This window comes from Natator depressus, chromosome 5, assembly GCF_965152275.1.
Source record: "Natator depressus isolate rNatDep1 chromosome 5, rNatDep2.hap1, whole genome shotgun sequence".
NCBI lineage: Eukaryota > Metazoa > Chordata > Testudines > Cheloniidae > Natator > Natator depressus.
In genome coordinates this window covers 44,643,500-44,656,806 of record NC_134238.1, presented here as the reverse complement: position 1 = coordinate 44,656,806, position 13,307 = coordinate 44,643,500, and the positions used below count along the sequence as shown (strand labels likewise).

The 13,307-nt window shown below is 42.7% G+C and overlaps 1 protein-coding gene across 1 annotated transcript in view; it reads left to right on the top strand.

Annotated features, from left to right (window-relative positions):
• The window catches only part of SCAMP1 (secretory carrier membrane protein 1), an 83,936-nt gene that overhangs the window by 57,101 nt on the left and 13,528 nt on the right, over positions 1-13,307 (top strand). The window contains exon 7 of the mRNA XM_074952684.1: positions 5,699-5,800. Coding sequence (XP_074808785.1) covers positions 5,699-5,800 — 102 coding nt within the window. The remainder of the gene's footprint in view (positions 1-5,698; positions 5,801-13,307) is intronic.

Below are 13,307 nucleotides of genomic sequence, written 5' to 3'. Positions count from 1 at the left end.
GGGAGCGCTGGGGAGCCTACATACATAAGGTAGGCTTGAGACCACCTGGTGATTGGAAAACCAGTATGATTTGGAGCTGGGGGCTAGAACTTCCTGCTTCTGAGCCAGTCTGCCCACACTCTCCAGGATAAGGCTTATGGAGGTTGATCTGGGCTGTACAGGAGGAAGATGTGGAGAGAGTGGTGGGTGGTATCAGGCATCCCAGCTTTCTCCCAAATGTGTACACTACTCTGGGCTTCATAGCTACAGCTCTGCTTCCTACCCAGCAGAGCCAAGAAGAAACTTCTTTCTTTTAGGTTTTAAAATTCTTGGCTCTAGACAGGAGATCTCACTGTGAGCACCCAGTGATATGTTTCACATTCCTCTCCACTTTTTCCCCTATCTCAGCACAAAAAAAAGTGGAAATTTTTTTTCTAAATGTTTCATTTTTTTTTTTTCAGCTTGTATAGAGGCATCTCTTGTCCTCACAGCTCTTAACTTTGCTTTACCCTGAGTCCTGAACTGGCATACCAGTTTTCTAGATGATCAGACTCTCCATATCTGGATTTTAGAGAAATTTGGAAATTGGACTTTAAACAGAAACCCTATTGCAACTTTAATTTTGGAGTCATGGTCACTTCTCTGTAATGCAGTTGACTCATTTGATAGTGTGCATCCTTATAAGAAGGATATTATTTCGAGTTCAAGGTCCACTCATAGGGCTAATACCCAATCACATATGAAATGTAAAGGTGGTTGTGTGTGTGTGTGTGTGTGTGTGTATATATATATATATATATAGAGAGAGAGAGAGAGAGAGAGAGAGAGAGAGAGGCACACTATCCTTCTAAGATGCATAGTTTGGCTTAAGGCCATGGAATACATGTGATTGCATTGGGCTTCCATTTATTACTTAGGGCTAGTCTGTGCTACAGAGTTAGGTTGGCTTAACTACATTGTTCAGGGCTGTGAAAAATTTCATGCCCGTGTGATGTAGTTAAGCCAGGCTAAGCCCAGTGCAGTGATGGAAGAACCCTTTCTGCCACTGTAGTGTCTACACTGCAGCACTACAGCAGCTCATCTACAGCTATGCCATTGTAGTGTTTCTAGTATTGACCTTAGAGTCTGTCTTTTTCCTGCTTAAGCAGGAGGGCTGCATGCGGACCAAGAATAGACATTCGTGTTTTCCTCAAAACAGCAGAGGTGAGGCAAGGAAGTTACACTTCTGCTGCTGAGCATCCCCTGCTGATTCTTCTGCATTCAGTCTCCTTCCTTCTCTGCCTTGTACTCTATGCAAGTGAATGTTTTGTGTTATGCAGTGTGAAGAAGTCAGAAGAGGTTGCCAGGGTTGGCATGCATCTTTTCCTCTTTAACATACAAGGAAAGAAGTAGGAAAAGAAGAGGTAAATAAGATGCATTGGAGTGATGTTGACATATGGAGCACAAAAGAACCTGAAAGGAATTCGTAAGGAAGCAATAGAAATGATCAGGAGGCTGAAGAAATTGACTTATGAGGAAAGATTAAAAAAGCTAAACATGTATACTGTTTTGACAGAAGAACATCACTTACGCAGTCTTTCAGAACCAGATCTGCTTCTTTTGGTCCTGTTTTTAGTCCCCCTTTCCAGATAGTGAGTATATAAACTGGTAGTATGAGGTATATGAGAATTTTTTGCTGCTAAATGGTTCTAGTAGTGTGGTTGAAAATGTAACTGTAGAAATGACATATTGTGGTTCTGTGTATATTATGTCTGTGACTCTATATCAGCTGTTCTCAGCTTGAAAATTAAAGGTATGGATTTTTTCCCCTACCAGCCTTGCAAACTCCAATCTGAGAGTTAACCAGAGTTCTCTTTCTTATGCATTATCCCCAAAATTATTCCCTCAGAGACACCTATGCAGCCCCACTATATTCTGTGAGTTTGTACAGGTGTAATTGAAAGGAACTTGGTACACAATTCTGTTGAAGATGCACAGATAGGAATAGAGTCTAGTTTCCCCTCTCAGAGCTTTGTTGGCTGTTCAATAACTATGGAGGCAAAACCAGTAAAGGCTTGTTTTTGTCACTGTAAGCAGATACAAAATGAATCTAAGGGTAGGTTTATGCTTATGGCAGCGTGTAGAGTACAGACACTGCACACCCAGCTAGGATGGGTATATATAGCAGTGTAGATGAAGAGGCACTGCTTAGGCAAGTAGAATACAGACATGCCAGAAGCCTATGGTATATATATCATTTATGGCTCTCTAGACACCAAGCAGAGTTTCCTATGTCTACACTGCTCTTTTTAGTAGTGTAGTGTCCTGCTACCTCCCTGTTGCTGGAACCTTTCTCCTCTTTCTCCCTCCTGCCAGAGCTTTTCACTACCATGTGTAGGTAAACAACACAGTCTGGACGCAGCCTGCTTTTTACTGTGGAACGTAGTTACATGTACCCTACACACTGCCACAAGTGTAAACAAGGCCTAAAGGTTGAAGGCAATCTGAAGGTTGAAGGAAATTTGGGTGAAAATGATCATGAAATGATAGATTTCATGATTCTAAGGAAAGGAAGGAGTGAGACCAGCAGAATAAGGACAATGAATTTCAAAAAACCAGACTTTAACAAATACGGGGAACTGGTAGGTATGGTCCTATGGGAAGAAGATCTAAGGGACACAGGAGTTCAGGAGAGCTAGCAGTTTCTAAAGTAGACAATATTAAAGGCAAATTATCCCAGTACAAAGGAAAGATAGAAAGAATAGTAAAAGGCCAATATAACTCCATCAGGAGCTTTTCAATGATGTAAAAATCAAAAAGGGATCCTACAAAAAGTGGCAACATAACAAGTTACCAAGGATGAGTACAAAAGAGTAGCACAAGCATATAGAAACAAAATCAGAAAGGCTGAGGCACAAAATGACTTAAACCTAGGAAGGGACATAAAAGGCAATAAAAAAGGTTCTGTAAATACTTTAGGTGACCTGATACTCAACACAATATTAACAACAAGGGTGAAGAAATGCAATCCAAAATAGGGAAAGAACAGTTAATTAACATTTAAATAAATTAGAAATATTCAAGTTGGCAGGGCCTGATGAAATTCATCCTGGGGTACTTTTGGAACTAGCTGAAGCAATCCCAGGACCATTAGATATTATCTTTGAGAATTCATGGAGGATGCATGAGGTCCCAGAGGACTGGAGAGGGGCAAACATAATACTTATCTTTAAAAGGGGGAGCAAAGAAGAACTGTGGACTAGTCAGCCTGACTTTGATACCTAGAAAGATACTGGAGCAAATTATTAAACAATCTGTTTGAAAGCACCTAGAGGATGATAGGATTATAAGGAACAGCCAACATGGATTTGTCAAGAACAAATCATGCCAAATTAACCTGATTTTCTTCTTTGAGAGGGTTACTAGTGGATCATAGAATCATAGAATATCAGGGTTGGAAGGGACCTCAGGAGGTCATCTAGTCCAACCCCCTGCTCAAAGCAGGACCAATCCCCAATCAAATCATCCCAGCCAGGGCTTTGTCAAGCCTGACCTTAAAAACTTCCAAGGAAGGAGATTCTACCACCTCCCTAGGTAACGCATTCCAGTGTTTCACCACCCTCCTAGTGAAAAAGTTTTTCCTAATATCCAACCTAAACCTCCCCCACTGCAACTTGAGACCATTAGTCCTTGTCCTGTCCTCTTCTACCACTGAGAATAGTCTAGAACCATCCTCTCTGGAACCACCTCTCAGGTAGTTGAAAGCAGCTATCAAATCCCCCCTCATTCTTCTCTTCTGTAGACTAAACATTCCCAGTTCCCTCAGCCTCTCCTCATAAGTCATGTGTTCCAGACCCCTAATCATTTTTGTTGCCCTTCGCTGGACTCTCTCCAATTTTTCCACATCCTTCTTGTAGTGTGGGGCCCAAAACTGGACACAGTGCTCCAGATGAGGCCTCACCAGTGTCGAATAGAGGGGAACGATCACGTCCCTCGATCTGCTGGCAATGCCCCCACTTATACATCCCAAAATGCCATTGGCCTTCTTGGCAACAAGGGCACACTGTTGACTCATATCCAGCTTCTCGTCCACTATAACCCCTAGGTCCTTTTCTGCAGAACTGCTGCCGAGCCATTCGGTCCCTAGTCTGTAGCTGTGCATTGGGTTCTTCCGTCCTAAGTGCAGGACCCTGCACTTATCCTTATTGAACCTCATCAGGTTTCTTTTGGCCCAATCCTCAATTTGTCTAGGTCCCTCTGTATCCTATCCCTGCCCTCCAGCGTATCTACCACTCCTCCCAGTTTAGTATCATCCGCAAATTTGCTGAGAGTGCAATCCACACCATCGGGGGATCGGGGGAAGTTGTGTAGGTGTGATATGTCTTCATTTTAGTAAGGCCTTTAACACAGCCCCATATGACATTCTCATAAGCAAACTATGGAAATGTGGTCTAACTAGATGAAATTACAATAAGGTGGGTGCACAACTGGTTGAAAGACTTTACACAAAGAGTGGTTCTCTATCAAACTGGGGGGATGTATCTAGTGGGGTCCCAGAGCAGTCCCTGACCTGGGTCTGGTACTATTCAATATCTTCATTAGTGACTTGGATAATGGAGTGGACAGTATGCTTGTAAAATTTGCTAATGACACCACGCTGGGAGAGGTTGCTAGCACTTTGGAGGATAGGATTAGAATAAAAACAACCTTGTTAAATTGGAGATTGGTCTGAAATCAACAAGATGAAATTCAGTAAAGACCAGGGCAAAAAGTACTACTTTTATGAAGGAAAAATCAAATTCACAACTACCAAATGGGGAATAATTGGCTAGTTGTTAATACTGCTAAAAAGGATCTGGGGGTTATAGTGGATTACAAATTGAATGTGATGCAATTACAAAAGGCTCTTATTCTGGTATGTATTAACGGGAGTGTTGTATGTAAGACACAGGCAGTAATTGTCCTGCTTTACTTGGCACTTGCGAGGCCGTAGCTGGAGTACTGTGTCCAGTTCTGGACTCCACACTTTAGGAAAGATGTGGACAAGCTGGAGAGGGTCAGGAGGAGAGCAACAAAAATGATAAAAGGCTTAGAAAACCTGAACTGTGAGGAAAGGTTAAAAAAAACCTGGCCATGTTTGGTTATAGAAAAGAAGACTGAGGCGGGGGGCCTGATAACAATAATCAAATATGTTAACGACTGTTATAAAAGGATGGTTATCAGTTGTTCTCCATGTCCACTGAAGGTAGGACTAGAAGTAATCAGCTTCAACTGTAGCAAGAGAGATTTAGGGTAGATATTAGGGAAAACTAGCTATAAGGATAGTTAAGCACAGGAATAGGCTTCCAAGGAAGGTTGTGGAATCACCATCATAGGAAGTTTTTAAGAACCGGTTAGACAAACACCTCTCAGGGATGGCCTAGAATTGCTTGATGCTGCCTCAGTGCAGGGGCTGGACTTGAGAACTTTTTGAAGTCCCTTCCAGCCCTACCACTTCTATGATTCTAAATACAGATAACCAGCATTAAGAAGATGACATTTTTACATAATCACTTTTCAGAGTAGAACCTCATGTAGATATAAAGAATTACCATTTGGTGTTTAAAGATGGTCTAAATCAGTCTATAAAATCTGTTCTCCAATAATTTGTATGGTTGAAAAAGTTACTTTGGTAATGTAGTTGTGTATTTGAATATGATTTTAACTTCCTGACCAGCTTCTTTAATGTTTTCTCTTTCAGGAGTGACAGTTCTTTCAGATTCTTTGTGTTCTTCTTTGTGTATATCTGTCAATTTGCTGTACATGTACTCCAGGCTGCGGGATTTCAAGGATGGGGTAACTGGTGAGTGATTAGCTTTATTCAATTTTGTGTTCCATATCCAAGAATAAAACTGGTGTTTTAAGTTACAATAAAATCTCAGTGTAAAAGACAATAGGTGTATGCAGAGAAATAATTTAGTAGGTACTATTTTTCATTTGGCGTTTTGGTGATGAGGGGGCCAGATATCATTGTAGAGTGCCCCTTATTGTCCTAAAAATCTATCCCAAGGATATCTGGAGAGGCAGGTACTCCTGATATTAGGGTGACCAGAATGTTATCTTTCACCCTAAACCCCTAACTGTCCCAGTTTCATATCAACTCTGCTCAGACATCACATTGACTGTGTTTATGGATCTGATTTGCCCTACATTTGGAATAAAACTAAGAAAAGAAATCTTAAAAATAACTTGGGTGGTAATAACGTACAGAACAAGATTTAATGTATTCACTAATGTAATTTTCAGTTGTGCTTCACTTGCAATAACTAACATTTCAATCAAGCAGATGTCTGTAACAACTTCAGTTTATATTAACATATTGGAATCTGAAAACCAAAAATATTACATTGGGATACCTTGCTAACTAATGGCATGCGTCCTGGCTCCTCACTTTTAAAGGATTTAGAAACAAATGATACAAGGAAGTTGTAAGTGTTCTGAATTGGTGAGCGTATGTGTGCTTATTCCAGCCTTGGTTCACATTTGACAGGAAATTTAAGTACAGTAACTCCTTGCTTAATGTTGTAGTTATGTTCCTGAAAAATGCTGCTTTAAGTGAAACCAATTTCCCCATAAGAATTAATGTAAATGGGGGGGGATTAGGTTCCAGAGAGATTTTTTTCGCCAGACAAAAGACTATAAAAGACACACTATAAGTTTTAAACAAACAATTTAATACCGTACACAGCAATGATGATTGTGAAGCTTGGTTGAGGTGGTGGAGTCAGAGGGTGGAAAAGGGTGGGATATTTCCCAGGGAATGCTTTACTGCTAAATGAACTAGCGCTCAGCTGAGCCCTCAAGGGTTAACACGTTGTTAATGTAGCCTCACACTTTACAAGGCAGCGAATGGCGGGAGGGGAGACAGCCTGGCAGAGACACACCGTGTGTGTGTGTGTGTGTGTGTGTGTGTGTGAGAGTGAGAGACATGCGCATTGCTCCTTTAAGTACGCTGACCCCACTCTAAGTACACTGCCTTTTTAAGTAGATCAGCAAGTTGAGACAGCTGCTGCTGCCAGCAAGCTCCCTCCATCCTGAGCCCTGTACTGCCCCCACTCCCCCGTTTCTGTGGAGATGGGATAAAGGATCAGAGGGGGACATCCTGACATTAGCACCCCTCTTCCCTCCCTTTCCCTCACCGCCCTTGCACAGCAAGCAGGAGGCTCCCAGGAGCAGCTCCAAGGCAGAGGGCAGTGGGCGGAGGGACAATTGAACTGCCTGGCAGTTGATAGCCTGCTGGTCAGCTGCTGCGTGGGGAACTTAGGGGAGCGGGTTCCAAGCCCCCACTAGCTAGCTCCAGTGAGCTGCTCTTTCTGCAAGCAGTGGACAAAGCAAGCAGCTGCCAAATAACGTTATAAGGGAGCATTGTGCAACTTTAAACGCGCATGTTCTCTAATTGATCAGCAATGAAACAGCATTAACTGGGACAACTTTAAGTGAGGAGTTACCATAGTCTTGCAGAAGATCTGGAGGACACTCGGAGCCCAAAACCTTTTTCCCTGCAGCAGTAGCTGTTGGGGAGGCACATGTGCCCTGCGCCGCCTCATGGTCCCTCCAAAGGCTATATAAAGGCACCACCCTGAACCCCCTCAGTTCCTTCTTCTTGCCACTGGCCTATGTTAGAGCTCTCTGTGCACTTCTCTCCTCACCGTTTATTTTCTGCATCATAGCTACTTGCTGAATCTTTGTAGTGTAAATGGTTAGTACTTGTAGTAGTATAGTGTAGTGTTAGTTTTAGTGGGTTATGTAATGTTTTCTGAATGTTAAGCGCTGCTTGTGGTGTGAGGTGTCTATTCCTACTAGTGACTTGCATACATGCTGCTTATTGTGTCTTGGTGAGGAGCACATTAAGAAAAGGCGCAATATCTGTCCCCCTTCTTGATGGGGAGCCCTTGACAGACAATCAACTTTTTTGTCTTGAGAAGAACCATTCTGTCTTCATCCTCTCCGGACAGTTCAACACTGCTGACTTTGTCTTCTCCAGTCCTGGAGGATTTTAAATCCTACCAAGACTTGGGAAAATGGCTACCGCCCTAGGTATTGAACCTGAACTGGTACAGGAAAATACCCAAAGTTACTGAATATCTTCCAAGAATCTATGCCAGGAAGGGTGTAGCCCTCCCGATTAACCGATTAACCTTCTGCAACCGGAGAAAACCTGGCTCACACCACTCCAATAGCCAAACATACTGATAAACAGTACCGTGTCCCATCTCAAGGGTTCCACCAAGCACCAAACTCCCTAGTTGTCACAGCTGCTAATGAGAGATTGTGGCAGGGGAAATTCAAGTCTACCCCAAAAGAAAAAGTGGCTAAGAGACTGGATGCATTAAGGAGAAAGATTTATTCTACTACTTTGCTCCAGATGAGGACAGCAAGCCCTTCTTGCAAAATATGATTTTCTTAATGGGGAGCTGACGTCAAAGTTGTCAGACAAATTGCTGGATGATATGAAGGAGTCATTCAGGGCCTCATTAACTGAGAAATAGGTTGTGGCAAAGACTTCATTCCAGTCTGCTCTAGAAGCTGCATATGCTTCCTTGAGGACTGTGGCCTACACAGTTATAATGAGAAGGGCATCCTGGTTATGTGATTTTGGGATAGCTCTGGACATTTAGCAGTCTATTGAGGACTTACCTTTTGATGGTCAGTATCCATTTTCAGACCAGACTGGTGAGGTCTTGCTTTTGGGTCTTGTGCTTGCAACAGAAGACAGGGTTGACCTCACCAATTGTAAACATTTTGGCTATCTGCAGTACTGGATGCAAGATTCCTCCCTTTTACTGGTCTGTTGTGCACCACCAGTTGCCATTGTTTAAAAGTTCCAGTAGGTCCAATTTGGAAGGCCAGCAGACAAGGGAATTGTATATTCTGTTTTTTAATCAATATAGTATCCTTTTCTGATATGTAACTTCCTGCCAGTTTGTTGATGCTTCAGGCTGCATGATCCCAGAGCACTGAATGTTGTCCAGACCTTTGAATCATACTGTCTAATCTGCTGTCTCTCTTAGGGTCAGTACCCCCTTTCTCACTGGTTTTGTTTTTGTTTTTTCTTTTGGAAAGTTTTTTCATTATGTAGAATCGTTGTCTCGGTGCATTTGCATTGAGGCTCTGATATGTTGAGGCTTTGCCCATAGAACCAGGTGCTCACTGAATCATCTGTTAATACTTGATACTTTGAGGCCTGCATCAGAGTTTTACATTGAGCAGCTTTTGGATGAATTCTTTTGGAGTTTTGGTTAATCAGTACTCAGCTTGTGAGCCATCAGTGCACTCACGAGTGCATCAGCATATTTTGAGCAGTCAGCACAGGTTTTAGTTTCATCTATTTTGGTATGATGTCCTCCTCACCTGCAAAGGAGGAAGACAGGCAGCTCAATGGCTTCAAGAAATGTGACTTTACCAGGAAGGTTTCTCTCATAGAAGACCAAGGTAGATGGATTTTAAATCTTGGCGTCAAATATGACCATCATGATTTACAAGACTTGTTTGGAGAGGGTCATCCAGACACCCATCGGGTTTAGTGGGGGTTACCTGAAATCTCTGCCCCCACAGAAGCATCCTGAGAGTCCCAGATATTTGAATGAGGTCATCTTCCTAGAGGAATAGGATTATTTCTGTGTATTGATTTATGGGCTGGCTTCAGCACCACGTTTTCATGAAATGCTTATGACTATAGTAAGGACTATATGTACCGGATTGGGATTACATATTTTCTCCTGTTGGAATGTTTGGCTGACCAAGGACACCGCTTAATAAGTTGTCTAACAATCACTACATGTCCCCACCAAAGCACTAGAGTGATTAGAAGTCATGATAAATGACATAAAGCAACCCCTTACTTGTCTCCCATAGACAGTTGGAATACATAGGAACTTTGCTAGACAGAGCTCAACTTGAGATCTTCCTGCTTCGGCAGGAACGAGGACATTAAAGTCTGACGGAGCAAATGTTGGAACTAGTGTGTGACAAACTGGATCAGGCTACAAATGCTGGCAGGCAGGGCTTTGGCTGTATTCATAATAGCCATGGCAAGTCTGCATGTAAATCAACCTCAGTGGACCCTGAGATCCCCAGTGGAGGCAAACATCACAAGAGCCATCACTTTACATCAGTGTAACAGAAGCATAGAGCTTTGCTGGCCTGGAGGTAGTCCAGAGGGAGTCTCCAATTAGTAGGATCCCCAAAAGTATCCAAAGTACATATCCACAAGTGGGAAAGATTTTAGGCAAGTAGCAGGCCGTGACCAATTTAGTAGACATAATGAACCCTCTCTAAGCGCGCACATAATTTGAAAGCTTATTATGTTTACTTTAAGATGAGGTGTGATGTGGAGCTGTCAAGTGGTGCTGTTACCATAGAAACAGGGATCAGCAGTGACATGTTAAAATGACCACTTCGAAATATTTGTATTCATTTGTTAGTTTAGTGACTTTATGTATTATTTCAAGATCTAAAATTGGACTTCACAACAACAATGTAAAGGGTAAAACAAAATCTAATCATAAATTTGTACAGGTATCATTGAAATGTAGTAGGGCTAGTGATGTTTCTAGTCGTCATCATCATCATCTTGTTTGTTGTTATGATCTCTGAGAGTGTGTGGGTTACCACAGTGTTCGTTGCCTTGGTATATGTGCAATTCTGTGCAGGGAAGATGGTTCTGACTAAAACCACAGTTGATTGAGTAGCAACCCCTATTGGTACAGGCACAAATAAGGACTTGTAGAAGCTCAGGTGCCTTTGGGCCCTTGAGGAGTACAAGAACCAGTTCATCATCCACATTTTTCCATTCATGTTGCAACGGTGATCCAATATCTTTGTTTGCCAAGATGCTCTTTTGACGTGCTCTTCAAAACTGTCCTCACATGGTGGGAGTTTGGCCAGTGACTTGCCCTTTGTGATAGCTAAAATGAGGTGCAAGCAGTTCAGATCTCCGCGGGTGTCCTTTTCTTTCTTGCTCTGGTCATACAGCACTGCTACTAACTTCCTTGCTGCAGAAATTGCAGGTTGTCTGCCACTCTCCCAGTTTCGCAAGATCTCTGAAGTGGTAAGCTCCCTTTGTTTTGACAACATTATACACATTTTTTCCCCAATACCAAATAGTCACAGTCACAGCCTGTTAATGTGTGTATAACAAGAAGTATGTTGCAGAAGTGAGGAGTGTGTGTATCACGAGGAGTGTGTGTATCACAAAGAGTGTGCACAGGTATGATATGATGCTGTTCAGTTGCACTGGTAATGTCGTCTTTTTCAATCCACATGTTATCTGTGTGTTCCATTAAGGACCAAAACATCTGCATTAGGTGACCTAATTCTTATGGTTCCTTTGACACCAAGAGACGCAAAAGCCATATTGGCACATACAGCAGCATCCTTGTGTCCACTTCCTCTTGAGTACTGTACATGTCTTGAGCTTCTTCAACACCTATACTGATGATGAACTTTGCTACTTCACCTGTGAAGAAGCCTCCAGCAAGGAGGAGTGTTTGGGGTGTGCTGCTACAATCTCAGGTTTATTTTGAACCATACAGTCACAGAGGAATTTTTCCATGGAGGCACAGGGTGTCCACCGATCACCTGGTATTTCTTGCATCCAACCTTAGGTCCTGTCCGGTGCTGTCTTTCTTCAGTTTTCACAGTGTTACTGTTGTGATATCGGTCAGACTTCGATGACAGAATTAGCTTTGTCAAATCCTTTTAGGACCTGCCTGAAGTACTCAGTAGCCAATTTATTGAATGTGTGGAATTTGACTCCAGCCATCTTTCTAATGTACACTGTGGTTTCTTTGCTCTTACCTTATGGAATATTTCATCTTGAGCTCCCAGTTGATGCTTTAATTCAGCTTTGTCTGTTTTTCTCATTGTTCCATCAGGATGGAAGAGGGACTTAGGCACAGGTTCTAAGAACAGTTGCCATTGAAACATCAACTCATCACCTTGCTAAGGACAGCTCAGCGGAAACCAGTTTCTAGGCTGGTAGCTTCTGTTATTGTCTCTCCCTTGCTGACATAAATTTGGTCCTCTTGGACATGTTAGCAAATGTTTTGATGCCAGGTTTCTTGACTGTGCTGAGGAAGCTACGTGTCCTCCATCAGAATCAAGTGCACCTCTCACAAATTTCTCTATTTGTTCTTCAGCCACATCTACTATTTTAGTAGAGACTCTTGTACATCTGATGTTACATGAAGTCCAGTAGATATGTTGATAAGCACCTCTGAATGAGATTCAAGGTCAAATGGGTTTGTTATATTGTTGATGGCATGGTTGGTAAGAACTGTAATATGCTTTTCATCCCTCTTCAGTGTAGAGGCAAGGACTTGTTTGTGCATTTTGTCTCTGCTTCTTTTTTTTAGGCCACCTCTTTCTCTCTCAGCTTTTGCATATTCTACGCTACTGTACAATGCAGAATTTTGCAGAGATTAATGTTTTTTGTGCATAATTTTTCCTTTCCCCCACAGAAATGGGCTGCAGTACTGCTGGCTGCCACTAGGGGCCGCCAGACCCAGTACAGCCCAGCTCGCATGTTGAAGACACTGCGGGGGGGGGGGGGAGGAGCGGGAGAGAGTAGAGTTCCTAGAAGCTGTAGTTCACCGCACACCCTGAGGGAAGGAGACAGTGGCGCGCAGGAAACTGTGTGCAAGCCTGGGACCCAGTATCAGGCTGTTTCTCTTTCTGGATCCCTGGGTGGTAGGGGGAGGGGTATCCAGGGCCTGGGGGTGTGTGGCACAGCTGGGAGGGAGGGGAAGGATGTCTTGAGTTGCAGGGGGAACAGCTGGGTTCTGGGAGAGAGGGAGCCGGTGTCTGGGCTGGGAGGGGGCCATGGCTGGGTTCTGGGAGGGAGAGGAGCTGATGTCTGGCCACCCCGGCTGGGCTCTGGGGTAGTGATGGGGCAGAGAAACAGGAAGTGGGTTGTCATAGGGATTTCTTTAACTCTCTATTCCTGGGGGGAATTTTTGTGTCTGTATTGTTACAGACATACTTGCTGACAGTTAATTTGATATAAAGTACCAAAATAATTGAAACTTCCATGATTATGTAGTGTTGTTTTGACAAAATTTTCAGAATTTTGCAGAATTTTTATTTTTTTGGTGCAGAATTCCCCCAGGAGTAATGTTCATAATATGAATGTTTGTCATCACTAATGTTCATACCTACCTATGTATAAGTTTCACTGAATTAAAAAGCTAGTTTCTAGAGTATTTCAAAGTGTACTATATGGATAGGGAATTACAAATGAAAACATTCTAACAGGCATATGAGACACTGCATTGTATGTTCAAAGCTTACAAATGGAGAAGCGTTAGGTT